The sequence below is a fragment of the Nothobranchius furzeri genome, chromosome 16, assembly GCF_043380555.1.
Source record: "Nothobranchius furzeri strain GRZ-AD chromosome 16, NfurGRZ-RIMD1, whole genome shotgun sequence".
In the NCBI taxonomy this organism is placed as follows: domain Eukaryota; kingdom Metazoa; phylum Chordata; class Actinopteri; order Cyprinodontiformes; family Nothobranchiidae; genus Nothobranchius; species Nothobranchius furzeri.
In genome coordinates, this window is record NC_091756.1 from 44,540,595 (window position 1) to 44,566,347 (window position 25,753).

At 41.8% G+C, this 25,753-nt stretch overlaps 1 protein-coding gene across 1 annotated transcript in view; it reads right to left on the minus strand.

Moving 5' to 3' along the window:
• Positions 1 to 8,821: 8,821 nt before the first annotated feature.
• si:ch73-127m5.1 (neurotrypsin) overlaps positions 8,822 to 25,753 on the minus strand; it is a 35,796-nt gene continuing 18,864 nt past the window's right edge. The window contains exons 3-14 of the mRNA XM_015962885.3: positions 25,125 to 25,367; positions 24,889 to 25,027; positions 21,685 to 21,863; positions 21,389 to 21,536; positions 19,674 to 19,852; positions 19,259 to 19,400; positions 16,390 to 16,610; positions 14,155 to 14,296; positions 13,799 to 14,077; positions 10,699 to 10,821; positions 10,342 to 10,610; positions 8,822 to 9,473 (exon numbers count right to left, since the gene is read on the minus strand). Of these exons, the coding sequence (XP_015818371.3) occupies positions 8,956 to 9,473; positions 10,342 to 10,610; positions 10,699 to 10,821; positions 13,799 to 14,077; positions 14,155 to 14,296; positions 16,390 to 16,610; positions 19,259 to 19,400; positions 19,674 to 19,852; positions 21,389 to 21,536; positions 21,685 to 21,863; positions 24,889 to 25,027; positions 25,125 to 25,367 (2,582 nt within the window). The 3' untranslated portion in view covers positions 8,822 to 8,955. The remainder of the gene's footprint in view (positions 9,474 to 10,341; positions 10,611 to 10,698; positions 10,822 to 13,798; positions 14,078 to 14,154; positions 14,297 to 16,389; positions 16,611 to 19,258; positions 19,401 to 19,673; positions 19,853 to 21,388; positions 21,537 to 21,684; positions 21,864 to 24,888; positions 25,028 to 25,124; positions 25,368 to 25,753) is intronic.

Sequence of the window (25,753 nt, forward strand, 5' to 3'; positions counted from 1 at the left end):
TGTAACGAGGCCTATAAAATGTGAGTGAGCACATGTTGAATTGTAACCAGTGACTTGCGTTAATTCCTGGTTTTCTCTAAGACTGAGCCTAACTATCCCTGAAATAAGCCAAAAATGGCCAAGTTACTCAAAACGAAAGGAAATCTATTTTTATGCTGGCCTTATATTTTTTCCTTCAGATGAGTCACTTCCTCTAAAAATAAAAATGAGTCACACTGTAGACTGCTGTGCATGTTATTTCATCTTACTCCTACACAAGGAGTAAAAGTGAATTTCTGCTTCATGGTACAGCAGAAGAGAAATCCTGCAAACTGTGAAAGTTACAACAGAAAATAGGCTAATAAAACTACATTTTTATACAGATTTGATATTTTGCCACCTGGGATCACGAAAAGTCTCCTTATAACTGAGGCTGCATGTTCTACTTGTTTTATGTAAAGGTGCTGCACGACCTTAAAAATTACCGATTAAAGCTTGGGGATACATTTATGCTGCGGATTTGATAACATCTGTAATAGAAGGCTTTAATGAGGTTTAAACCCAAAATAAAGCACACACGGTTCAGGTTTCTGTTATTGCATTGTGCTGCTAATTGATGTTTTGGTGTTCTTGGTCAGAGCTGAGCCTGAAGTCTGTCGCTGCATAGAATCGGGTCGTTAGCGGGTCTCACAGCAGTACCAGCAGAACCAGAAAATAGTCAATATTTTTGCAACACGTTTGCTTCAGATGAATGCTCGCTAGAACGCTTACTTCTTTTGGCTTTTGCTTGTTTTGTTGATCAAAGTGTTGCACACAAAGGCCAAACTAATGGCCTGACAATAAGCTCTCAATTAGAATCACACCAGTTGGTTGAGCTAAAACCAGTATCTTACTGGGCGACTAAGTGGAGATATAAAAATAAAAGATAATGTACATTTTCAGTCTGATTCACCTAATTGGTACAACACTGCAAAGTCAAGAGAGGGGTTTTCCTTTTTTTGTTGCAGTTTAGTTACAAAATGGTGCAATTTGCCCGCGTTAATGCACTATTTTGTCACCAACCGCTCTAAAAGTTGCCTCGCATATTTCACAAAAACTGAGATGGCTTTGGGACACATTCCAGGTAAGCTCTGGCTCACCGCATCTTACCTTCTACAGCAATCAGAGGAATCTCATGACGAAGAATCGGGGAGAAATGTACTTATGAGGGATTATTTCAACTAACTACTATTCAGAATAAACGGGAGGAAATCACTGCTGTTTAAAACAAGTTAAACGTTGCTTTAAGCTCAGTTGTTTATAGGTTAGACTCGAAAAATTAGAATATGGTGCAAAAGTTTATTTACTTCAGTAATTCAACTTAAAAGGTGACACTAATGTATTGGATAGACTCGTAACATGCAAAGCCAGATATGTCCGCCTTTATTTTTTTTATAATTGTAATGATTAAGGATTGAACCCCTTATTCAAAATCTCAAACAATTAGAATATTGGTAAAAAGTTCAATATTCTAGACTCAAAGTGTCACACTGATCAGCACCATCAACACCTGCAGAGGGTTCCTGAGCCTTTAAATCAGTGTCCCTCAATAGGCAGCCCACGGCCCAAACCCAGAATCTCCACTTTCTGGCCCTCAAGCTGCGATCCCACTCTATTTAAATAATAACAGAAAGCTGCTCATCTGCTTGAGCGACATGTTACCTTGACTTTTGGAGCAGCTGATTCATTGATTATTCCTCTGCAGTTTTTCGGAGGGGAGACACATTGCATGTTCTAATTTCTCACTAAGAGAAAGTGAATGCTGAAAATGGACAGTTTAAAGATGAATGGACAGAAAAATGTGCATTTATTCGTCCTCCATCCAGTTTCAGACCAAGGTGCTTAATTTGCCAAGAGACCATTTCAGTGATGAAGGTTTCCTATTTAAGACGGCTTCCTCAAGCACAACGATTTAGAAAATCTGGGGTAAGAACGGAAAAAATAAATGCAATGAAATTGACGTTCTGTCGGAGGTGGGAATTGAAGCTCGTTCTGACAGGAGACTCCACCTGGCGTTCCCAGCAGACCCTCACAATACATTTAGACTTGCCATGTCTGACCGGCACCCCCCACCATCGAAGCCAGCTCACCACCAGGTAGTGAAGTTGACAGCTCCACCCCACTATTCACAGCCAGCAAAGTTGATCATTGAACTATCGTTCATTTTTCATATCATTTAAAGCAGCAAAGTAGCGCCAAGTTGCAATCGATGAAGCGATGCTAACCATCCCAATCAATGATTGTACATATAAGATTACCAAATCCTCTGTGCCATCACCCCGAGGTTTCTGAAGAGCTGAACTGAAGCCAAGGAGGTTTCCACTTCCATGGTTGAGTGATTCTGCTACCCTCTGCCTTCTAGGCTGTAACACTTATCGCTTGAGGCTGAGGGAAGGGTCAAGCTGCTAGTGCTAGCGTTGGTGGCTCACCTGCTACCTGTCACTTCCCTAATTATTTATCATTTCAATTAAATTATTTATTTATTAAACGCCTTCCTGCCACCAATCAAAGTAGCCCAAGGTGCTGAACACAGTACAATAGGCTCATATAAAAGCAACATAGAATAAAAGAAACTTCTATTTTTGTCACTTCTGCATTGACTTCACTTTTGGCAGGTGGAGTTTGTCCCTTTGTCCTTTTTCAGCAGTTATTTGGGCAGTTGTGCACCATGCACTCGAATCCTTACATGAACTTCCACCAAATGCACTTCAAAGGACAGTAGGCTGCAGTGTGGGCACTGGCCGTTGTTTACTTTGCTGCTATTTTCTCTACTAAACAACATGCATGATACTTGGCTAGCTACGTTCCATGCAGCTGATCACCTGCTTCTATCCAAATGTTTTCATTCAAATCTGACAGATTTCTCTCCAGGAATCAACCACTTCAGTGCATGCTATGCTAGCAAAATTATTATTTGGTTGAAAAGTAGTACCTGTAGGAGCCAAACATGTTGTTTCCTTTTCTTTTGTCTTGATGTTTTAATTGATATGTGGGGCGGGCGTGTCATTGTTACTGGTCGGAATAAAGGTAGTGATGTCACTGTTGACATTAGGCACTATTCCGGAAGGGCAAACATTTTTTTGACTATTTGTAGAAATCAAGAAGTCAAGTCCATTACTTGAACTTCTGAGGCTGTTAGACCGGGACCTGGTTGACGCTCTGTGTTGATCCGACGCTGACTGATTGAGTTACTATTTGCTTAAATAAAACAACCTCAAGCATGGAATTGTTGTGATGATGCTTCTTGTTTAATGTTAATTGCATTCCAGGTGAAACAGTGACAGGGGTAATTCGCTTCCATTCCCATTCAAACGTCTTCACGCCACAACGGTCAAAAACCTGTTTGCCCTTCCGGAATAGTGTCAACAATGCAATTAACATTAAACAAGAAGCATCATCACAACAATTCCACGCCAGAGTAGTCAGTGGTAGAGCTGCATTGTTGTTATCAAATCTTAGGCGAGATGTGCAAATATCATGAAATTAGACTCCAAATCCTGCTGTGTTGAGCTGCCCTCTGATGCAGCAGACCTGTCCGTACTGAAACAGGCATTTCTGGGCTTTTTTTTTTTGCCCTAAGTATGGCTTTCAAGGCATTGATTCCTACCAGAGACCACAGCAAATGTATTGATTAAACGAGTTTCCCACACCCTTAAGATAACATTAGTTTGCCATTTACTGCTAGTAAGACACTGCATGCTCGTGGTTGCTCTACTTAACCCCACTTCTTAACAGGTTTCCCAGAATATGGTTCTGCTAGCTGATGAATATCTGCATCCTAGAAGGAAACTTCATCCCAACCTGCTTCAGTTTGCTCTGATGAATGAGAACAAGTGAAGCATTGATGCTTTCAAACAACCCCTGAGCTTTATTGTCTGGCAGAGTTGATACTGGAAACCACTTCTGCCTCTCTACAGACTCTTTAGTAACTCCAATTACCATTTTCTTCTTCTCTTTCAACTAAAAACGTAAACCCTTTCTTCATTCAACCCTGTGAACCCCCTCTATTTGAGTGGTGGTGGGGGTGGGGGGGTGGGGGATTCTTTGCTTTCTTCACCTTCTTCCTGTCAGACAGAGTGAGGCCCTGATGTGGTGTCAGAGATACTTCTACATTCTGCCTCTTTTCTGAGAACGTTTTGATTTCTTTGGGTTTGTCTTTAAAGTCCTCATTTTTAGTTTCCTGAATTTTGGAGGCAGTGCTGTGTGAATCCCTCTTCATCATTCGCTTGTGCGCTCATCGTTCATATGTGCAAGGCTGCAGGGAGATCTAAGGAGAATCTAGAAATGGGTCTCTCTCTGTTCCAGCTCTTTGCATCTTTGCTGCAGTGCACTGACTTCAAGTGCTTTAATGGCCTCCTCAGCTTTTCATCTCAATTGCTCCTTCCTAATCACCCAAATGAGTTCTAAATGGCTCCTTTCAGTCCCTGCATGGAGAGTGGTTAACACCTGCATGCTGTTTGAGATGTCCTACTTGGTATCGCTGTTGCTTTGCTTCACCAGGTTTGGATGTTCTCCATCTGTGACGCTTTCCTGAACCTCCAGAAGGACTGTGTGGCCTTTTGCAGCTTTTTATTCAATCTTACAGAAAGTGTTCTTCGGTTGGACCCATTTGACCCTGATGTCGAGTAAAGTTAATTATCTTTGGGCCTGCAGGTAAGTAGTTCCCTGGAAATTTAGAGGAATTTGAAGAATGTTTTTTTTTTTGTCTTGAGCTTTTTGGTGCAGACGCCCTCAGAATTAATCTCCATCAAATTGAGTGCACAATCTTTACTATCAGATGATCAAACACCTCTAGGTTTTTGTAGCTTTTTAACATTTAAACCAATGAAGGCCCTGCTAGTTCCTAGTTTTCTTAGAAATAATACTTTTTGTGTTTTGTCCTCTTCTACAGAGCAGATTGATCCCAGATTAACTGAGATTAACTGCATTATTATCTGTTAAAGGTACACAAACCTGCTAACTACTGTGATACTGGAGTAACTGGAAGGTTTACTGCTCCACCCTGCTCACCTGAGGGTGAGAATGCTTTTAGCAAGTTAACATGACTCAGCAGTTTTGACCTCCAGTCTAAAGAAGGAAGCTAGGATTGTGTGAGACCTTAAAGCTGCAATAGAAAATTAAAAACATTTTTTTCATGTCTCTTACCAACATTCTAACATAGTATAGCTATAAATATATTATGGAGATTTACAAAGAAGAAAACAAACAACTAAGTGGTTCTCTCGCATTTGTCTAAAAACCTCAGCCAATAACATGTTTCGGGCCAAAACTATCCGGTTGTCGGTCTCACTGAATCGCTGCATGTCCCTGGGTCCACCATTACGCACATGCATTTAGCAACAGAACACCACTGATGTGAGAGGTTCTCCACTCAATAATATCAGAGAAGGAGAAACAGCCGGCTGCTACCACTTCTGCTTTAGGACAAACTACCAGAGTCCCCCCCAAAAAAACACCATTTGAAGTCACAGACAACAAAAGATGTTCAGAACTACAAAAACAGTGAATGGTGTTTAGCACTATCTCTTTTCATCTGGCATTGTTGGTTTCTGGTTGAGGCAGAAGCATCTCAGGAAAAATACCCGAGGGGTGGGATGAGTGTGACCTAGCTTGTTCTGTAGATTCACCAAAGCAGCTTTAGGGCCGTGATTTACTTGCTGTTTGATGACGCAAACGCATGTTTAAATTGGCTGCCATGCGTTACTTGAGTTGATTTGAAGCGTTGTTTGTGCGAGTCCCCCGAAATGAACGGGACACGTCCAAACGCCGTAATATATGAGTAACCACTAGGTGGAGTTGACAAAAATAGTGAGACTCACTCGTGACTCCATCTCTGGTTTAGAGGTTTTTCACACCATCTACAATACCGGTGCTGCCTTTTTTTTCTGTTCGTGATTTTGTAGCCTCCTTTAGCCCAGCTCAAATGAGTGTAGGCTGCACCGATGTTCCTTCTGGCGTCAGCTCTTTGCTTTACCTCCAAAGCCATTTCCTCGCTTTTACTTCCACGCTCTGCCATGATGCCAATAGAAAAAACTAAATTCTTCTTCCTGAGTTTTTTGATGGACAGCGAACTGAAAAAGCTAACTGCTAGCCTTTATATCAGCTACCATCACACCAGCTGTTGCCATAAAGCAGGTAGAGACTTCCCACTAGCATTCCAACCCAAACCACAAAACTGTCAAGTGCAGTTTCTGGTCAGCAAAGGGCTGCAGAGTCCTGTCCAATGGGAAGTTGCTCACATTTCTTACTCAAGAATCAGTGGAACCGGTTTGAAAACAATAGCTGAAAATGTTAAAAGCTCTTAAGTGTAGCTTCAAAACACTGAATCTGACAACTAGTCCTGCCTGTTTGAGTCGATTTCTCTGAACTGAGGCCATTCAGAGAGCAATCAACAATGAGTTAAGACTCGTTTGTGCTATTTTATTTGTGAAACATTAAATACGGTGAAGTATTTCCACATGGTGACACTTCCATTTTGAAACAGAAGAAAAATGGAGCTAAATTAACTCTAACATGTCAATGTGTTGGCAACTGGAGGCAAAGATGCAGTTTAATCATTTATCACCTATAAGGAAAAATAAAGGTTCTTCACCACTCGGTTCTAATAGCTTCCATTAGATTTTCCCTAATAAATAATTCATTTTTTTAAAGCTGCGTTTCATCCAACCTGAGTCGATCTTATTGACAGTGGGAACATAAAGATGTTTACTCGGAGGGTTTTTGTAATAAATCAAACACAACCATCAATATTTTATTCTAGTAATCTCATCCCATTTTAGATTAGACAATAACATAGCTAATTATTCTGAATAACTGTTTCTGTGAATGTCAATGGAGACTGGTCGATCCGCTCCGACTGGGCCTTCCTCTGATCCGTGGTTTCAGGAAGGAACAAAAGAAATGATTAGAAGCACTTGAGGGAACGCTGGAAGCAGCAGCTGAAAAGATTTACTTTTCAATTATACTCTTGGAATGAATCCCTTTTATTGTTGAGTCTGTGTGTTTTGGGATGGTGTGATTGTTCTGAGAGGAAACAGACGTGACAGCAACACGTGGAAGTTGTTCTCATCAGGTTTTTGCTTTAATACTCCACCATGATTCAGCACAGAACACCACGGAACAGCTGACGGGTTCAGAGTGAGCATTTTCACTCTGCAGCCTCACATCTTATGGACAAGCTGTATTCACATGAACTTGGAGCTTCTACGTAGCAGAACATCGAGTCTGGGGAGGTGAAACTGGGAACTTATGTACAGAATCAGAAGAGCAGGCTGAGGACGGTAGCAGCAGGTAACAAGATGCTTCACGACACAAGGACTCACAGAACATCACAGGTCCAAAACACGTAGAACAACCTTAGAAAAACAAACTCACCAGGGACTTTAATAGGGAGCCCTGTTAGAAAGAGAAACAGCGCCATCTTCTGGCTGGTTCAACATCTCTGCTCACACCACTTCATCAGGGAGGCTATTTATTATCTACAAAGCTAACTATCTGAGCATCTATCTACGGTTTCTATCTAAAGCAGTACAAAAGAACATAAATATGACCCGGCAGTCGGCTTTAAATGGCTTCAATAGCTTCTGAACACATTCAAAGGACCATACCAACGTTTTTGCATGTTTCAGAACATTTAACCACTTGCCAAACTGAGTTGTGTTTCTGCTTCCTTATGCAGATTAAATGGGTTGAACTGTGCATGCATTTCTGACAAGCTGCACTCCACATTTAAAGCCATCATGTAAAAATCTGTTTTTTGTTTCTCACAAAACGTCAGCCGTCAACGCTCCAGGCGAGGCCTGCAGCGACGGCCTCACAAAAGGGGGAATTCAGACTGGCCGAGTGCTTCGTGTTGAACACTAGAGGGACTTTACAGCTAATTTACATACACTGTAGAGAACTGATGAAATGATAATGCAGCTTATAATAGGAGGCGGTGTGAGGTAGAGCCGCTGTTTAATTCGTTTAGTTTAGAGAATTACAGGAATAAAATGTTGTTTTTCCTTTATTCTGAGTTTCGCCCAGACTACATCAGAACTGGGCTCCATGTGTTTTATACAAACCCTGTTTCCTATCCCTCACTTCCTTGTGTTTTTGTTATTCTGAGTTGATTCACCTTCTTTCCTAAAGGTCAGACTAAATGTAGCTGGGCCTTTTCTTTATTTTTGAAGACAAACCTCAGTTCAAACGAAAAGTGCTTGTAAATGTGAGCAAACTCAAAAATCACTCCCTTTGTCACTTCTGCCACTCTTTACAATGAACACACCCTGAATGCTTGACCTAATTTTTAGTAATTTCCATGTAAAATTTGCACCATTCAGCCAAAAGCAAACTAATTAAATGTGATAAAACATGCAGAATCTGTGGTATGGTCCTGAGTTAAAGAGCTGAGCTCCCTACAGCCTCTTCACCAGCTAAGGTATAAGACAACACCCTGATAAGATAAGCCCTGTTGAAAAATAAACACACGTTTTATAAAGCGCTAATTTGAAGACAAGCCTCTCCTGCTGCAGGAGTTAATCTACATCAGGAGAGGGGCAGAGATGACGCACATCCTGCACAAATATCACACATTTTGTTGGTTAGATTCCTAATAGGTCAAACAGAGGACACAGAATGGATGGTATTAGCATAGATTCATGTGTGACCATCTTTGAAATGCCCCTTGGATTTTTTTTCTGAACTCTACTGTCCTTTAAATCATGCTGTGCTGATTTTTCAGTTCTTTATCGGTAAAAGGTCCTGGATAGCATGCTGATTAACTGGTCAGGCTTGACCTAAATAAGCCACCAGTCTCTGCTCCGCCTCACATAAACAAATTGACAATGAAAAATACTTTCAACACATCTTATTCAGGTTTGAATGAAACTTTAAGTTGGAGAATCTCCTCCTCTGGTGGTCACATGGCACAAGTGGTAACCAGCAGCACAGCCCCAATCAGACCATTTGTTGTTTTTTATCCACATCCTCTGTGTGGAACGTGTGTGTGCTTTTAACATGAGGCTGCTGGTTAGGGTGTGCATGTGTGTGTTTGAGCTTGCCATGTGTGTGGGAAGGCTCATCTTTCCTGTCGTATATGTGTGAAAGGTCACTGTCGGCATGTGTCAGGTCAGTTTGTGGCGTTGTGAGAGTGTGCGTCTCCTCAGGACGCCCGTGTAAGTCCATGACTTCATCGATCCAGCTCCTGAAGCGGCTGACTCGGGTGTACAGAGCTGGAGAGGATGGGTCGGAGCAGCCGTAACCCCCGGCAACAAGCCCTGCGAGGACCCATCGGCTCTCTTCCTCCTGGCACACCAGTCCGCCTCCCGAGTTGCCCTGGCAACCGTCACTATGGAGGAGGCTGGTGTCTGGAGGGCTGCCAGCACATAGTGTGCCATGACTGGAGAAGCTGTTGCCATAGCGCTTCTTGCATTGCCATGACGACATCAGAGGGACCCAGGAGGCCACAACAGAATCTGGGAGGGGTTAAAAGGTGACACATCAGCCATAATTCACCCTAGAGCCATGAAAACATTTCAGCTCAGTCTCCTCAAATGATGTCTTGACAGATGTAATGATCATATTTTTAGCAGACTGTCATATTTGATCCTAAACTTTAAATATCAGCCACACGGTGGCGCCAAAGTTAGACTGATGAGATCATTTAGATCAGTGCTCTGCAACCACCGCAAGTGAAAGAGACAGTTTCTACAATACCTCACTGATTAGTTTATTTGTAGTAAATTAATATTATAAGTTTCCCCTTAGTGGTGTGAAAAATGTGCATCAGGTGGTTATTTATAACTTAAAAGGCCAAGAACAAAGGGCTTCACACTCAATATTAAACATTTGGTATTAGATTTTATGATTTAATATTTTAGACTGCACTGCATCCTCATAGCTGTGTTAAACTAAACTAAATTATGCTTCTGCAGCTGTTTGACTCAAATGTGCAGAAAAGTATTGATGCTTTCTGATGGATTTGGCGTGAAATGGGTCTTTATGTAAGACAGAGGCAGAAAAAATGAAGAGAAACAAGTTAAAGGATCATTTCAACAGTAAAGCTGATCACTGCAGCTGTTCCTGGAATGATGGATCACAGGCACAGCCTACCAGCAATACAACAGGTGATCGATAGATAATATGCTTTTTATGATTTACCAAACTGTCTAAACCAGCTAATATACTTCATCCAACTCTTGGGTTCAATATTTAGAACCAATGATTCAATAGTTCACAGTAAAATAATACAGTCAGGCTCTTATACGTGTAAATGTGTAAATCTGTTAAAAAAGACATGAATGCTGTTTATCATGAAAAAGCCGAGATAAAAAAAACACAAACCTGGACCTGACCAGCTTGTAGTAACCATGACAACACACGATGATGGAGTTGTTTCTCTTGCTGCAGCCTCAGCAGCAGGAAGACATGCTGCATTAGTCTTGGGTGCAAAGGTCAGGCAGTGACCCTTGGTGCTGGGCAGCTTTAGCATTGCTAAATCATGACCTCCACTCTGACCCTTGAACTTCTTGTGAACCACCACCCTCTCTGGGGTGAGACTCTGCTCAGACGCTCCGACTCGAACCACGTACCTGGACGGATCGCTGCCAAACCTGTAAGTTCAGGTAGACATGCTGACTTGTTCCAGTGAATCAGCCTCCTGCTAACAGAAAGTGAATTACAATTAAGTTCAGCGTTTACCTGGTGAGACAGGATGCAGACGTCAGCACCCAGCAAGGGCTGATCAAAGTCCCGCTGCAGAGGGGGCCACCGACCACCTCCTGAGACTGGAGCCACACCGACACCTGCCATGGCCAAGTGGTCCTGCCAGAGAATACAAAAACTATGTGTTTTTAACCCTCTGGAGTTAATCCACGAGCTGACGCGTGATAGCGCACTGGTCGCATTACTCCTGTTATTATGCAACCAGGAAACCACTTAGCGTCACGATTACAGCTTTTTAAAAACAAAGGGGGCTTAAAACTAAATAAGAGTAAAGGTGCTTTTGCGCATTCAATCTGTGGCAGATGCAGGATGAAATCCTACAAACAGAGCTCTCTGTTGGCCCCGATGGCTCTCGCTGCCCTTCACCATAAGTTAGGACTCGGGAGTCAGCAAGAAAAACAAGACCAAGCTCATCCTATAGGCTGAGTTATGAACCACATCACAAAATCAGATGTTAATAGTTGCCAGGTGCAGGCAGGGAAAGCTTTCTGCTTCAGGGAGTGTGCTCGATGCTGCCTCCAGGTGGACAAAGTCAGGAAGGACACCCACTGGACTTGTAAAGCCTCTGCTGTTCTGCTGTGTGTGATTTTGAGGCTTGGTACACATAAACTATGGCGTTTGGTCATGACAACTTCTTTGTAAATATATGTGTATAAGTTAATGGCTTGCTAAACCTGAACCTGTCTTCTGGTGGACATTTCTGGAAGTAGCAGAGGTAGACAGAAAGTGTGGAACTCTACCAATTTTACATGAAAAACACTTGAGACATGCCTTGCATTTTTATGCAAAAAACCTTGCATTTAACAATTGTTTGCAACATTTGACCTTTTTTGATTTTACTCCCACCCTATAGTTCTATTCTGAGAGCTGAAAAGCATTCATTACAAATATTTGGGGTTTTCACTGCAATAAATATGTCATTTTTTTCTACTCAGATTTAAAATGTTTTGTTTACCTTCAAATTCAGTGTGGTAATACAATATGAAAAAATGAAGAAATGCATCTAAATTCACATAGGTGATGTTTGGCTGAGAAGAATGACATCAAACAAGGCATAAACTATAAATTATAGAGCTTAATATAAAGGTGATCTCTCTCTCTCTCTCTCTCTCTCTCTCTCTCTCTCTCTCTCTCTCTCTCTCTCTCTCTCTCTCTCTCTCTCTCTCTCTCTCTCTCTCTCTCTCTCTCTCTCTCTCTCTCTCTCTCTCTCTCTCTCTCTCTCTCTCTCTCTCTCTCTCTCTCTCTCTCTCTCTCTCTCTCTCTCTCTCTCTCTCTCTCTCTCTCTCTCTCTCTCTCTCTCTATATATATATATATATATATATATATAATATTTCATATGTCCCAATTTTTTTACATGAATGTCATCCTAGGCTTCAGCCCTAACAAAATATAATAAAAATGCATGTGTTTCTGAGATTTAACTCCTTTATTGCCAGGTTTATGATCAATACCAGAGATGTGAAAAAACATTAAAAAAATTTAAATTACTATTTTTTTATGTTTTACGTTCAGATGACCTGTTTTGGGGTTAAACTATCACAGCTTTGGAGTGTCACAAATAGGCATACAATTTATTTTTGCTTACTTTATAGTTTTTCTGTAATTTCATATTTTCTAAAAATAAAAATAAAAAAGTCCCAATTTTAACCTTAGTGCACAAAAAATGCAGACACAATATTTCCTCATATAATATTTCATAACTCCCTATTTTTTACATGAATTATGTCCTTGGCTTCAGTACTCACAAAATATAATAAAATATTTTATATAGAGGTTTAACCCTTTTATTTTGCCCTTTATTGTCCAAGTGTATGATCATAACCAGAAATGTGAACAAAGGAAAAAAATGTAAACATTTCTTGTGTGTTATATCCAGATTATTTGTTTTGTGGGCAAATTTTCTCATTTGAGTGTCATCAATGGGCATAAAAATATTTTCATCAATTTTATTGATTTATTTAATATTTTGAATGCAGCATTAATTGTTGCCCCGGTATATACATAGGGAAAATGTGCAGTCTAGTGGGAAACATTAAAAACTCAAAATTGAATCTGCAACTGGCCTGGGAACCCAGACAGAATAATAATAATAATAATAATGCTAATATTTAGACTCATTAGAAAAACTTATTTACATGGAAGTCAGTGGTGCTAAAAATGCACCAACTCCATTAATGTTACAAAATTATTTAACTGTTATATTGAATGGAGTACAGCAATTGTTTTTCGTAATTTCCCCCAAAACACACAACGTCTCAATATACTAGATAAACTGCATTTGCATAGCCAAAATTATTCACAAAAACACACCTGACTGCACAAAAAATGCACTAAGGACATATAAGGGATATATACATATACATATATATATATATATATATATATATATATATATATATATATATATATAATGCTGGTGAAGGTAATCAGATAAATACATTTACTTTTACCCTAAGTAATAATATTATTAAATGTACATGCTGGATTTTTATTATGACTGTTTTTGCTCCAAATTAATGACATAAAAGCAAAACTACTGTTTTTAATTATTAGCATATCTGGTCTGAAGCACCTTTTTATTTCATGCATGATTAAAGTTTCCATTTAGGACCACTAGAGAGAGCTCCTTCCCCACGGTTTGAGAACGAATATGAGGATATTTACAGTAAGTGGTTCTGCAGTGGGCAGCACAGTGGTGCAATAGTTGGTGCTTTTGCCTTGCAGCAAGAAGGTCCTGGGATCACATCCCGGCCTGGAGTCTCTCTGCTAGGAGTTTGCATGTTCTCCCTGTGCACGTGTGGATTCTCTGCGGGTACTTTGGCTTCCTCCCACAGTTCAAAAACATGACTGTCAGGTTGATTGTTCTCTCTGTTGTCCTTAAGTATGTGTGTGTGTGTGTGTGTGTGTGTGTGTGTGTGTGTGTGTGTGTGTGTGTCCTGTGTTGTCCTGCAGTGGACTGGCAACCTGTCTAGGGTGTACCCCACCTATTTGCCCAGAGACTGCTGGAGATAGGCACCAGCCCCCCGTGACCCTGTGTGGATAAGCGGGTTCAGAAGATGGATGGTCCTGCAGTACCTGAGCATGTTCTCCTCTCTTTGGCTCCTCTCCTTCCCCTCTTCCTCTACTAGCTTCCTCAGCCCACAGCTCAGCTCCTGAGGCTTGGTCTTCTTCGATGCCCCTCGAGGTGCGACGTCGCACTTCACCCCTGCATCCTTTCTGCGTCTGCAGCCCTGGATGTTCTGACCCAGTGAGGGGCATTCTCCCAAAAACTCCTCCTTCCCTGTGCACCTCACCTGGTCCAGGTGGATGGGTCCTTTCCCCTGACCAAACCCTCCAGCTGCCACCGCTCCACCACTGAGGAAAAGCCAGAATATGTTATCCTTTTGTACAGTTTTAAAACAAAACAGTTTTAGACAGACAGAAACAAAAACCTATGTCCGAGCTGTCTGCACACCACGGCGGCGTTCAGGTCGTTCCAGCCAGAATCACAAATACTTCCCCAGTCTCCATGGAGATACACCTCGACTCGACCTTCCTTCCTGCTGCTGCCACCCACCAAACGCACCAGGGGGCCTGGCAGGAAGAAAACTCTCATTCATATTCATGCCTGTGCCTCCACAAAGCCCAGTCTAAAGTGATGTTATGTGTTATAAATGTCATCCGGTGCATCTTTGTTCCTATTCTAATCACCAGATCGTGTAGACGGGCAGAGCAGGACCCCCCAAAGACCAGATATGGCGAGCAAAGCTTTATTTTCTGTTGTTGAGAATACAGTCAGGTCCATAAATATTGGGACATCGACACAATGCTAACATGTTTGGCTCTACACACCACCACAATGGATATCAAAATGAAACGAACAAGATGTGCTTTAACTGCAGACTGCCAGCTTGTATTTGAGGGTATTTACATCCAAATCAGGTGAACGATGTAGGAATTACAACAGTTTGTATATGCGCCTCCCACTTGTTAAGGGACCAAAAGTAATGGGACATAATAAGAACCATAAATCAAACTTATACATTTCAATACTTGGTTGCAAATCCTTGCAGTCAAACACAGCCTGATGTCTGGAACACAGACATCACCAGACATTGGGTTTCATCCCTGGTGATGCTCTGCCAGGCCTCTACTGCAACAGTCTTCAGTTACTGCTTGTTCCTGGGGCATTTTCCCTTCAGTTTTGTCTTCAGCAAGTGAAATGCATGCTCAATCAGATTCAGGTCAGGTGATTGACTTGGCCATTGCAAAACAGTCCATTTCTTTCCCTTCAAAAACTCTTTGGTTGCTTTTGCAGTATGCTTTGGGTCATTGTCCATCTGCACTGTGAAGCGCCGTCCAATGAGTTCTGAGGTGTTTGGCTGAATTTGAGCAGATTCTATTGCCCAAAACACTTCATAATCCATCATGCTGCTTTTGTCAGCAGTCACATCATCAATAAATACAAGAGAACCAGTTCCACTGGCAGCTGTACATGCCCACACCATGACACTTCCAGCACCACCGTGCTTCACTGATGAGGTGGTATGTTTAGGATCATGAGAAGTTCCTTTCTGCCTCCATGCTCTTCTCTTCCCATCACTCTAGTACAAGTTGATCTTGGTCTCATCTGTCCGTAGGATGTTGTTCCAGAACTGTGAAGGCTTATTTAGATGTTATTTGGCAAACTCTAATCTGGCCTTCCTGTTATTGGGGCTCACCAATGGTTTACATCTTGTGGCGAACCCTCTGTATTCACACTGGTGGAGTCTTCTCTTGGTTGTTGACTTTGACACAGATACACCTACCTCCTGGAGTGTTCTTGATCTGGCCAACTGTTGTGAAGGGTGTTTTCTTCACCAGGGAAAGGATTCTTCGGTCATCCACCACAGTTTTTTCTGTGGTCTTCCGGGTCTTTTGGTGTTGCTGAGCTCACCGGTGCGTTCCTTCTTTTTGAGAATGTTCCAAGCTGTTGTTTTGGCCATGCCTAATGTTTTTGCTATCTCTCTGATAGGTTTCTTTTGTTTTTTCAGCCTAATGATGCTTGCCTCACTGATAGTGACAGCTCTTTGGATCTCATCTTGACAGTTGACAGCAACAGATTCCAAATGCAAATAGCACACTTGAAATGAACTCTGGACCTTTTATCTGCTCATTGTAATTAGGATAATGAGGGAATAACACATACCTGGCCATGGAACAGCTGAGAAGCTAATTGTCCCATTATTTTTGGTCCCTTAACAAGTGGGAGGCACATATGCAAACTGTTGTAATTCCAACATCGTTCACCTGATTTGGATGTAAATACCCTCAAATACAAGCTGACAGTCTGCAGTTAAAACACATCTTGTTCGTTTCATTTGATATCCATTGTGGTGGTGTATAGAGCCAAACATGTTAGCATTGTGTCGATGTCCCAATATTTATGGATCTGACTGTATGTCCAGACTGTCAAACACCAGCATTCTCATTAGAAAACTATCATGTTCCATATTTAGGTGGAAGGACAAAATGTTCTGAATAAATCTGAATATAACAAAAATCCTGTTGCTTCTTGTGAAAAAAAAAGGACTAATAGTTTTGATCTTGGTTAAATTGTCCAACACCAGTAAATGTTAGTGAGTTTTAACAACCTTCAAACTGCTGCCTCCATCAGCCTGACTTCAGTTGACCCTGTCATGGTTTACCTGTGGAAGGAGCAATGACCGGCACTTCATTGGTCTCCTGGCTGGATCTCCCTCTGCAGCGAACACCCACGTCCTCACTGTGGGAGCAGTCAGTCCGTCCCCAGATGCCATGTCTACAGTCCAGCAGGGACGTCTCCGACCCCTCACAGTGGACATCATCCAGGAGGATCAGACCAACGCCCTCACCAAACGTCCTGTCTGCTACGACCTCAGCATGACCTCTGAAAGAAAAAAAAAGATTAACCCTTTATAGGGCACGCATTGAAGTAGTTTAATTTTTTTTTTCAACCACAGGGTGTTATTAACCAAAGTGTATTTCTGTTGTTACATTTTTCTAAAATGATCAAATATGGACGTTGACCCTGTTCTGGTAAAAGAAACCTCAACATAAAATAACATGAACAGGTTAAACATTATTTTTCAACTGTATAGCTAACTTATAAGACACTTTAGAATAATCTAGCTAATTTTAGAACATCATATCACTGTTCAGAAATACAGAATATATCACAATTATTAAACAATATAGTATATTTTATAAAAACAGATTACTGTGGAATATTTTTGAAAAGTTATTGAACAATAAAAAGAATAATCTATAGTTGATCCATCCATCCATCCATCCATCCATCCATCCATCCATCCATCCATCCATTTTCATCCGCTCATCCGGAGTCGGGTCGCGGGGGCAGTAGCCTAAGGCGAGAGGCCCAGACTTCCCTCTCCCCAGCTACTTGGGCCAGCTCCCCCAGGGGAATCCCAAGGCGTTCCCTGGCCAGGTGAGAGACATAGTCCCTCCATGTCCTGGGTCTACCTTTAGGTGTCACGTTGAGAACAAGGAGGTTGTTAGGACCCAAGATGCAGATACCCCAGATGACATGAAGCAGGAGCGTTTAAAAGTAAAACCCTTTTTATTAAGGAGATGAACCAAAATCCAAAATGGCAGGAAGCCAAAAACAAAATCCTGAGTACCAGGAGAATGAAAGCTCACGCAGAGCACAAAACCTAGAGGCGAGGTAACAAAAGCTCACTTAGAGCACCAAACATGGAGACAAGATACGAAAGCTCACCTGGAGCACAAAACAACGCTGACACACAAGCAATGGACCGACAAGACACTGAGACAAGACAGGGCTTATATACACTGGGGCATGATGGGAGGCAAATGGGCTGCAGGTGTATGGAGAGAGAACCAGGTGAGACCAATTAACTAATCAGGGAGGAAACTAACATAACCTAAGAGTAAGAGTAAAAAAAACCTAAAGACAAGATGAGCAGCTAAATAAACTAATACTCTAAGGGGAAGGGAAACTACAAAAACCTGTGGAAAAAACATTCTAAAGAGACTAATAAAATGAGAAGCTGAACCTATAAAAACTGCAGAGGGGTGACTGGGGGAGATTGAAGGAACACAGGACCTGAGAGGGAATATCTGGAGGGCTGAAGACCAGGGGACACATGAGGAACACAAAGAGACACAGACCATGACTTTAGGTCTCCTACTTGTTGGATGTGGCCGGAAAGCCTCACCAGGGAGGCGTCAAGGAGGCATCCTGATCGGATGCCCGAGCCACCTCAACTGGCTCCTCTTGATGAGGAGGAGCAGCGGGTCTACTCTGAGCCCCTCCCGAATGACCGAGCTTCTCACCCTATCTCTAAAGGAGATCCCAGCCACTCTTCAAAGAAAACTCATTTCGGCTGCTTGTATCCGCGATCTCGTTCTTTCAGTCACCGAAAGACCGAAAGAATCCATAGTTGATCAGAGATTTTAATATTTAAGAATATTTTATATTTGACAATCTTCCTCAATGTCATTTTCCTCCTGTTCATCATCATCACTGATGGCGAGATTGGTTTGTGTAATAACTGTTCTCCTCCATTTTTCATAGAAATCTTAGTTTAAAACTGCAAAATATATTCAATATCATAATTGCTGTTTTCTTTTCTACATTATTTGGATCATAAAGAACTCTTAAGGACTCTTAAGGACCTTCTCTTATACCAGCCTTTGACTCTAGTTTTGATCTCCACTCATTTTTTGTTCAGCTTTGTTTTTTTTACAGCAGTGAGTATATATGCCCCAAATGTGCAGAATGTAAAAACCCAATATTTCTGATCATCCTTAACAAAATAAAACTTTGAAACTCAAATATTCAATGGTGAGTTTATTGTTGGTTTGTCTGGTTTGTATCATCTGGATCTTCGTTGGGTCTTCCTTTTTTAAACAAATGCAGTCTATTGTATAGTATACTATGTACTCAATAAAAGATGAACCAAAAGGTTAATTTTATCATTATCCTTTATTTTTACTTTGATTTATCTGGTAAAAACGGAGGCAAAAACAAGCCACGTCTGTTGTGGGATGTGACGTCCAGATTTAATGAGTTCTCGAGTCCGCTGTCAATCAGTCTGCAGGAATTGTGTGTACGTGATTCACTTTTCTTCTGTCTAGCAGGTCCATCCTGAACAGGAAGTAATCAGCAGGTTTTTCCTGGCAATAAGATGCTCCAAGAATGAGGGAAGAGGATCACAGAGGGATGATGTGGATGTGTGGATGGACAACTTCACTGAATAAAATAAAATATCAGGAAACAAACTCCATAAAAGAGAAAGTATTTTAAATGGGTTAATCCTATTTAGTGCCAGATCATTTGTAAACACTTTAGGATTTTTTTTTCAGCTTAAGCCTGAAACTTAAAAAAAAAAGAGTTTTAAAAGGTTTAAAAATGTTGTTTTTAAATATGTGAAATGAATTATTGTCAAATAGCTAACTCAATGAATGCCCTTTAAATTAAAAGCATATAATGGAAGTCCCTTATGTGTGTTGATAACTATGTTATTAAATCTGATTTTCATCTAGTGTTTGTACCTGTAGCCCAGCTGTCTGCAGACCACCTCTGCATGCTGCTGGGACCAGTGGTCATCACACACCGTCCCCCAGTCTCCGTTGTGGAGCACCTCCACCCGGCCCTCCCAGGGACTGTCTCCTCCAACCAGCCGCACCACCCCATCTGAAACAAAGCCAAAACTCTGTAAATACACTTTAATGATACAACTCTCATTTAACTTTTTCTGATCAATTATTGATCATAGTTTAGTTACATGAGTCGACTTGTTTCCCCTCATAAACCCGTTTGTCTCAAACAGGAAGCTGCTGCTTCACAGAGTCATGATTTATTGATGCTCTGGAGATATAAATAGCAGTGCCGGGGTCACCGCTGCTTACAGGAGCTGTGTGTGTGTGTGTGTGTGTGTGTGTGTGTGTGTGTGTGTGTGTGTGTGACCTGTATAAGGGCTGCAGGAGACCCCAGCATCCTCCATGTGGTCACAGTTGTGCTGCTCCCAGTCACCGTGGGGGCACTGATCCAGGAACAGCTCATTCCCGGTGCACTTTACAGCATCCAGCAGAATTGGGCCTGAACCCTGACCATAGTGGGCCCAGGACCAGGCCTTTGCTACACCTCTACAACACACACACACACACACACATGCACACAGTTTGTGTAAGAACAGGTTCCACAAAAACTTTTCTGAAACAACCAAACGGTTGGTGTATTTGTGCTGTGATGAAATCAAATTTTAACATTTTTACATATGAGTAGTGTTAAATTCATGAATTACTTATTTGTAAATGATTAGTTATTAAATGTTTTTATTATTTGTATTGAAATATTAAAACCTGCATGCCAGTTTTCTCCAGAGAACTGGTAAAACTCTGGTAACCTGAAAAAATGTCGGTGTTTGACACACATGAACACTTCAGAGAGAATAAACCAACCCTTCTGGGGAAAGAAACGCAGCAACTTTTTTGTTAAACTGTGTCAAAACTCGTGAGCGTCAGTCTGTGTGCAGCCCTGTACAAACCTGCCGGGTTATTTATTATTTATGAACGCAGACACAGAGGGCGAGATGTGTCTCTTGTGTTTTGGGAGACATAATGCAATCGCGTGTTGAGGGATGTTTTTCACTTCACAGCTACAACCTGTTTGCTGTTTGTGATTTTTTTTTTTTTTTTTGGAGAGCTCAGACTGAGAGGAGGCATCGCCTGCGCATGTTCAGATGTAATCCACACAAATTCATCCTGATTTAAACAACAAAGCTTTGCTCTCCTGGGTTGTATCAAAAAAGACTTCCTAATTAAGCCCCTAAGGAGAGGAGCAGCTCTTTGCAGCGTCTGTTAATTTAATCTTTTCAAAAAAGGAAAAATACTTAAACTGAATGTTTTACACAAATGATTCAAAATTGTTCTTCATTTCTGATGCTCTTCTGAGATATTTAGAAGGCCAAAAGTTTGGAAGTTAAATAGAAAAACATCGTCAAAATGTTATGTGTTTGTTTTACGATGAAGTTTCAACTCCAGAATGTTCTGAATGAATAAAAGTAAATGAAATCCCCCTCACTGGGATGCAAATAAACTCAAACCCTTTAAAACCTACTGCGTTTGTGGAAAAGGCTTCTGCCCGCACCATCACCAGCTGATCCAGCTGTGGGATCGGATCACCACCTGAGCAGTGTGAGAGCATCATCCCACAAAGGGAGAAGAGCAGCAAAGCTCATGCTCTCTAAGTAAACCATCAGGGACTGATTGATATTTTACTTGAGGTCCAGGGTTTGGTCAGATGAAGAGTAGAGTCATTTTCTCTGAATAATTCACTTTCTGATTGTTTAGAGCATCCAGAAATAAGAGAGGGTGAGCGCTCCCATCAGTCCTGAGTCCTACCAACAATAAAGCATCCAGAGACAATCTATGTGTGGGGTTGCTTCTTAGCTAAGACCTACTGAACAGTTTAGTCTAGGGAAGGCACTTTTAAAAAGTACTCCATAGGTATTTTGAACATCACATCTAAGTGTTAACCAATCAAATCAATGCAGAACTTCTTGATAAAATCTTGTCAAAAGCAAATGAAGGATAGCAATACTGTCCAAAAACACAGTTTCCTCTGAACCTGCAGCTACAGAACCAGTCACAGTTATGGCCTGTCTTCAGTCTTAAACGTACCCAAACCCGAGCTGTCTGCACACCACCTCTGCGTCTCTGTCGTCCCACTGGTCGTCACAAATGGAGCCCCACCGTCCTGCATGAAACACCTCCACACGACCTTCAAAGTCTTCCTCGCCTCCGACCAATCGCAGTGGAGGGCCGGTACCTGAGAGAGGAGGACAACGACATGTGCAGCATCTGCCCCAGATTGTCACACTTTTAATTGTGTGACCTTCATCAGCCTCTTGTTTCTCAGCTGTGGGGGAGAAAATATTCAGGTCTCATAGCAACAATGGTGTAAAAGTCACACTGACCTTCTGGTGGTGCACACACTACTGCCGCCTCGTTTCCATGGCTACAGTCACCGGTGACGAACGTCCTGCTCCGACACTTACTCAGGGTGTCCTCATCTCCATGACAACCCAAACGCTCGTAGTGAAAGAGGCCGGAGCCGGAGCCAAATTGAGAGTGCTGCAGTGTGGTGCCAATGTCACTAAAAGTCAGCAAGAAAGAATTTTATTAGAACAAAATTAAGTAATCTGCATGTGATGAAGACTATTTCAGTTAGTCGGCTGCTTTCAAGTGTTAGATCAAGAAACTGGACTGAACATCTGATGCAATCTGTAAGCTTCCTCAGCTGAACTGTCACATGTGAGCATTTATAATTATACGTTTGCTGAATCTGACTGTATTGAGTTGGAATGTAAGGATTAGAGTTTTGAATCTAAATTAATTAATCAGAATCTGACTATTTTTAACTTCTTAAGCTATTGCTTTGAAACTGGTGTCAGAGGTTCTTGAGCCATAAACTTGAGCAGCTTCACATCGGACAGAACTCTGTAGCCCTTTGCTGGAGAGAAACTGCACTTACTAGTTTTGAGGTTCATAAGGGAGCACTAGTGGAAGGTCTCTGCTTTACAGCATTAGCTGTTTTTAGAGCTGGTAGCTAATATAAAGGCTAGCAGTTAGCTGTTTCTGTTTGCCGTCAATAAAAAGTACGAGAAGAAGTATTAATCTTTAGTTGTTGGCACCATGGTGGAGCCTGGAAGTAAAAGTAAGACAGTAATGTGTCTTTGAAGGTGAATCAAAGAGTTAAAACCAGAGTGAACATTGGCACGGCCTACAATAGTTTGAGGGAGCTAAAAGAGGCTACAAAATCACACTGCTGGTGACCTGGCTTTGTTGCACTTGGATTTGTAAGTTATAATATTTTTTTGTCCGACAGTGGATCTTTTTACTTCATGGCTTTTTTCTTAGTCAGCTCATATTAGTGTTAGCTCGTTGCTAGCACTAGCTATAGCAGGCTGCAGCAAGTTTTTTTTTTACAACAGTTCTAATTCAACTTTCAAACAGTAGGAGGGATATGAATACGTTATGAATAATGGAGTGTTAAAAAAATCCTACATTGAATGAATAATAATGGCTGAAGAATAATAAAAATGTTGTGATTAATCTATGCTTAAATTACTGAAGTTGAAATGAATATTATGTTATGATCAGTAAATTGATTTAACAAGTGAATCACTATCTACTGACAAGCTCACACCCACTCACCATATCTCCATGACGCAAGTTAAAGTTAAACGTCACTGCACATAGAGATTTTCTGATCCACAAATCAGAGCTCTTCTATCTGATGTTCTGAGGTTTGTTTGGTAAAAGCCCTTTACGTGTCAAATTCTGGTTGGCCATGTAATCAAAATATGGCCGTTGTTAAAACAGAACTCAGTTCAGGGAGTCAGTTTTTGAGAAAGCTTCGGACCCACCATCCGAAGCAATACCTCTTTAACCCAGAGCATCTTTTGACAAGCTGTCAAAACCTGTTGCATGCTACAGCCAACCGCAAACGGTTCCTTCAGAATAAAGCTGAACCAACTCCGACTCCTTAAGAGTCCTCCATAGACACAAATAACTACCTGTCATGACCTGGAGACATCTCAAGACCGGTCTAGTCTGCACTGCGGTTTCTTCTACGGACTTCGGTACCTTTGGGGTCCCCGGACCTCAACACATTCCGGATCTACCACGGGGGGTCTCCGAGAGGGCGCGTAGACGCGACAGATTACGTCTGATGTGGTTTTATAAACCATCACTATAGTTTATAGCAGACCAAATTCACTCCCACTCAGAACTCAGTTTCTCCAGATACGAGGGTTCTGATAACATCACATTCACACATCATCACACCTCACATTCCATCCACTTAGATTCATTCATCACATTAAGTGTTTTCTAGTTGTCATGTTTTTAATTATTTAGAAAATAAATGTCTTACTTTTTATAAACTTGACTCTGTTTGAATTAATACGAAGTGTCTTACGATCCCTGAATAAACAAAGAATTCTAAATCTTCTGGTTAAACATTCAAAGACCAATCAGACTGGATTTCCATATTTATATAGAAATTCACATCTTATTGGTCACATGTAGTGTAGTATATTTAACTTAAAAATAACCCAAAATTAATACTTATGTTAACCCTACAGTGATCCAGCGTTACTAAAATAGCTGCATTAAAAAGACACTTGGAGTTAAAGTGAACTGTTAATTGAGTTGGACTAAACTGAACAGGTTTGTAAGCTGCATGGTGAAACTGTTGGTAGCACTGTTGTGTCACAGCTAGAAGATTGCAGGCTTAAATCCTGGCTGCAGCCTTTCTGCACAGACGTAACCATTTTCTCCTCATGCATGTGCGGGTTTTCTCTGGGTACCCAGGTAACCTCCCACAGGCCCTGGCACGGCCAAACTGGTTTGAGCTGAATCAGACTGTTACGTCCCCTATTCAGTGGGGCCTGTAAGTGCTTGTGGTTATTATTGTATTTCATTTTTTTTATGGCATACTCCTTGTGGAGCGGCATAGCGGAAGAAACCTGTCGGCGCGTGAGAACCAGGAAGAGCGTCTCGTCTCCATGGCGACGTCGGGGATTCCCTCAAAATGAACTTGTGGCAGTGTCGTCATCCAGGAACCCTGGTCGAAGCGCGGAGAGTCCAGCTGCATGAGATGAGGACTGATTATGTCAGCTGTGCCGGAGAGGATAAAGATGACGTGGGATCAGCTGTTCGGCGAGCAACTCTTACCCATGGGTTGTCTCCCTGCTCCTCACTCCCGTTCCGTGTCCGATTGTAATCGAATAGTGTGCGTGTTTTAGAGGTCCTACGCTAGACAGACGGTGGTTATAGTTTCGTTTATTTGATTTGTTTATCTTGATCCAGAGGTGTAGAACACCAGCCTTTAATTTGTAAAGTTTTAGAGGTTCCAGCTAAACCAGAAAGCTTGGTATATTTTGTTGTATTTTATTCCTGGGGCTGGTTCCCCAGCCCTTTTTCCCTTTGTGTAACTGGTATTATCCTGTGAGGCGGTTATAGTCCCTCCTTTTATGTTATTAAAAGATATTGTTATTTAACAGCCCTACGACTCCTCCCACTCCTTTTACCTTCATTTAATTACCTGTGCCCGGATCCTAAACTGGAGCCGTAACACAGACGTGTCACCAACATTAGCTTTTTTTTTCTCTTACCCCACATCGAGCTGACGACAAATCACACTGGCATCTCGGTCTGTCCAGTGAGAGTTACACACCGCCCCCCACTGGCCATTCAGGTAAACTTCAACACGCCCACTGCCAGATACAGAACTCCCAACCAGACGGACCGCACCTGACAACAGAGAAGAGCGGGTTTGATGTTAAGTGGCAACAGTCCCATGTTTACCTTTGTTTACTTGTATTTTTTATCAGAATAGGTGTAGACAGACCTTGGTGGCAGTCACAATAAGCCCACCCAATGGCTCCTGAGTTTTGTCTGAAGAAGCACCAAGGATTGGACTCACGGTCCGGGTTTCTACAGTAACTGTGGTCCCCGAGCCCACGACCCGGGTACTGCATCACATAGTCAGGAAATTCTGTCCACTTCAAACAGGGGGCCCCAGAGTCCGTCTGGGACACGGTGCCGTTGTAATACCCCAGCTCTGTGAACCCCTCAGAGCAGGACAGAGGAACTGCACAGAGAGGAAAGGCAAGGATGAGAAAACCTTGAGGAGGAAATCAGAATAAGACCTTTTGGATGAAATGAAGCGGATCTGGGTCAGAGAGTGTAAGAGGGGTGGATGGTTTGTGAATAGAAGCGGAGTAAAACTCATTTCAGATCTCATTATCTCCGTGTCTGCATTTCATCTGAACATAAAAAGCTAACATGATTGACTCTCATTCATGTCCAGCAGGACCCCGCCTGGTGTGTTCACCCCTAATCCACGCTGAGCAGAACATCAAACCAGTCCTAATGTAACACGCTGGTGACCAGCTTCCCTCAGAAACCTTCCCTGGGAAATAAAATGGGAGTGAAGCTCAGACTGAGAGGAAAACTGCTGACATCAAAGAGGAGTGA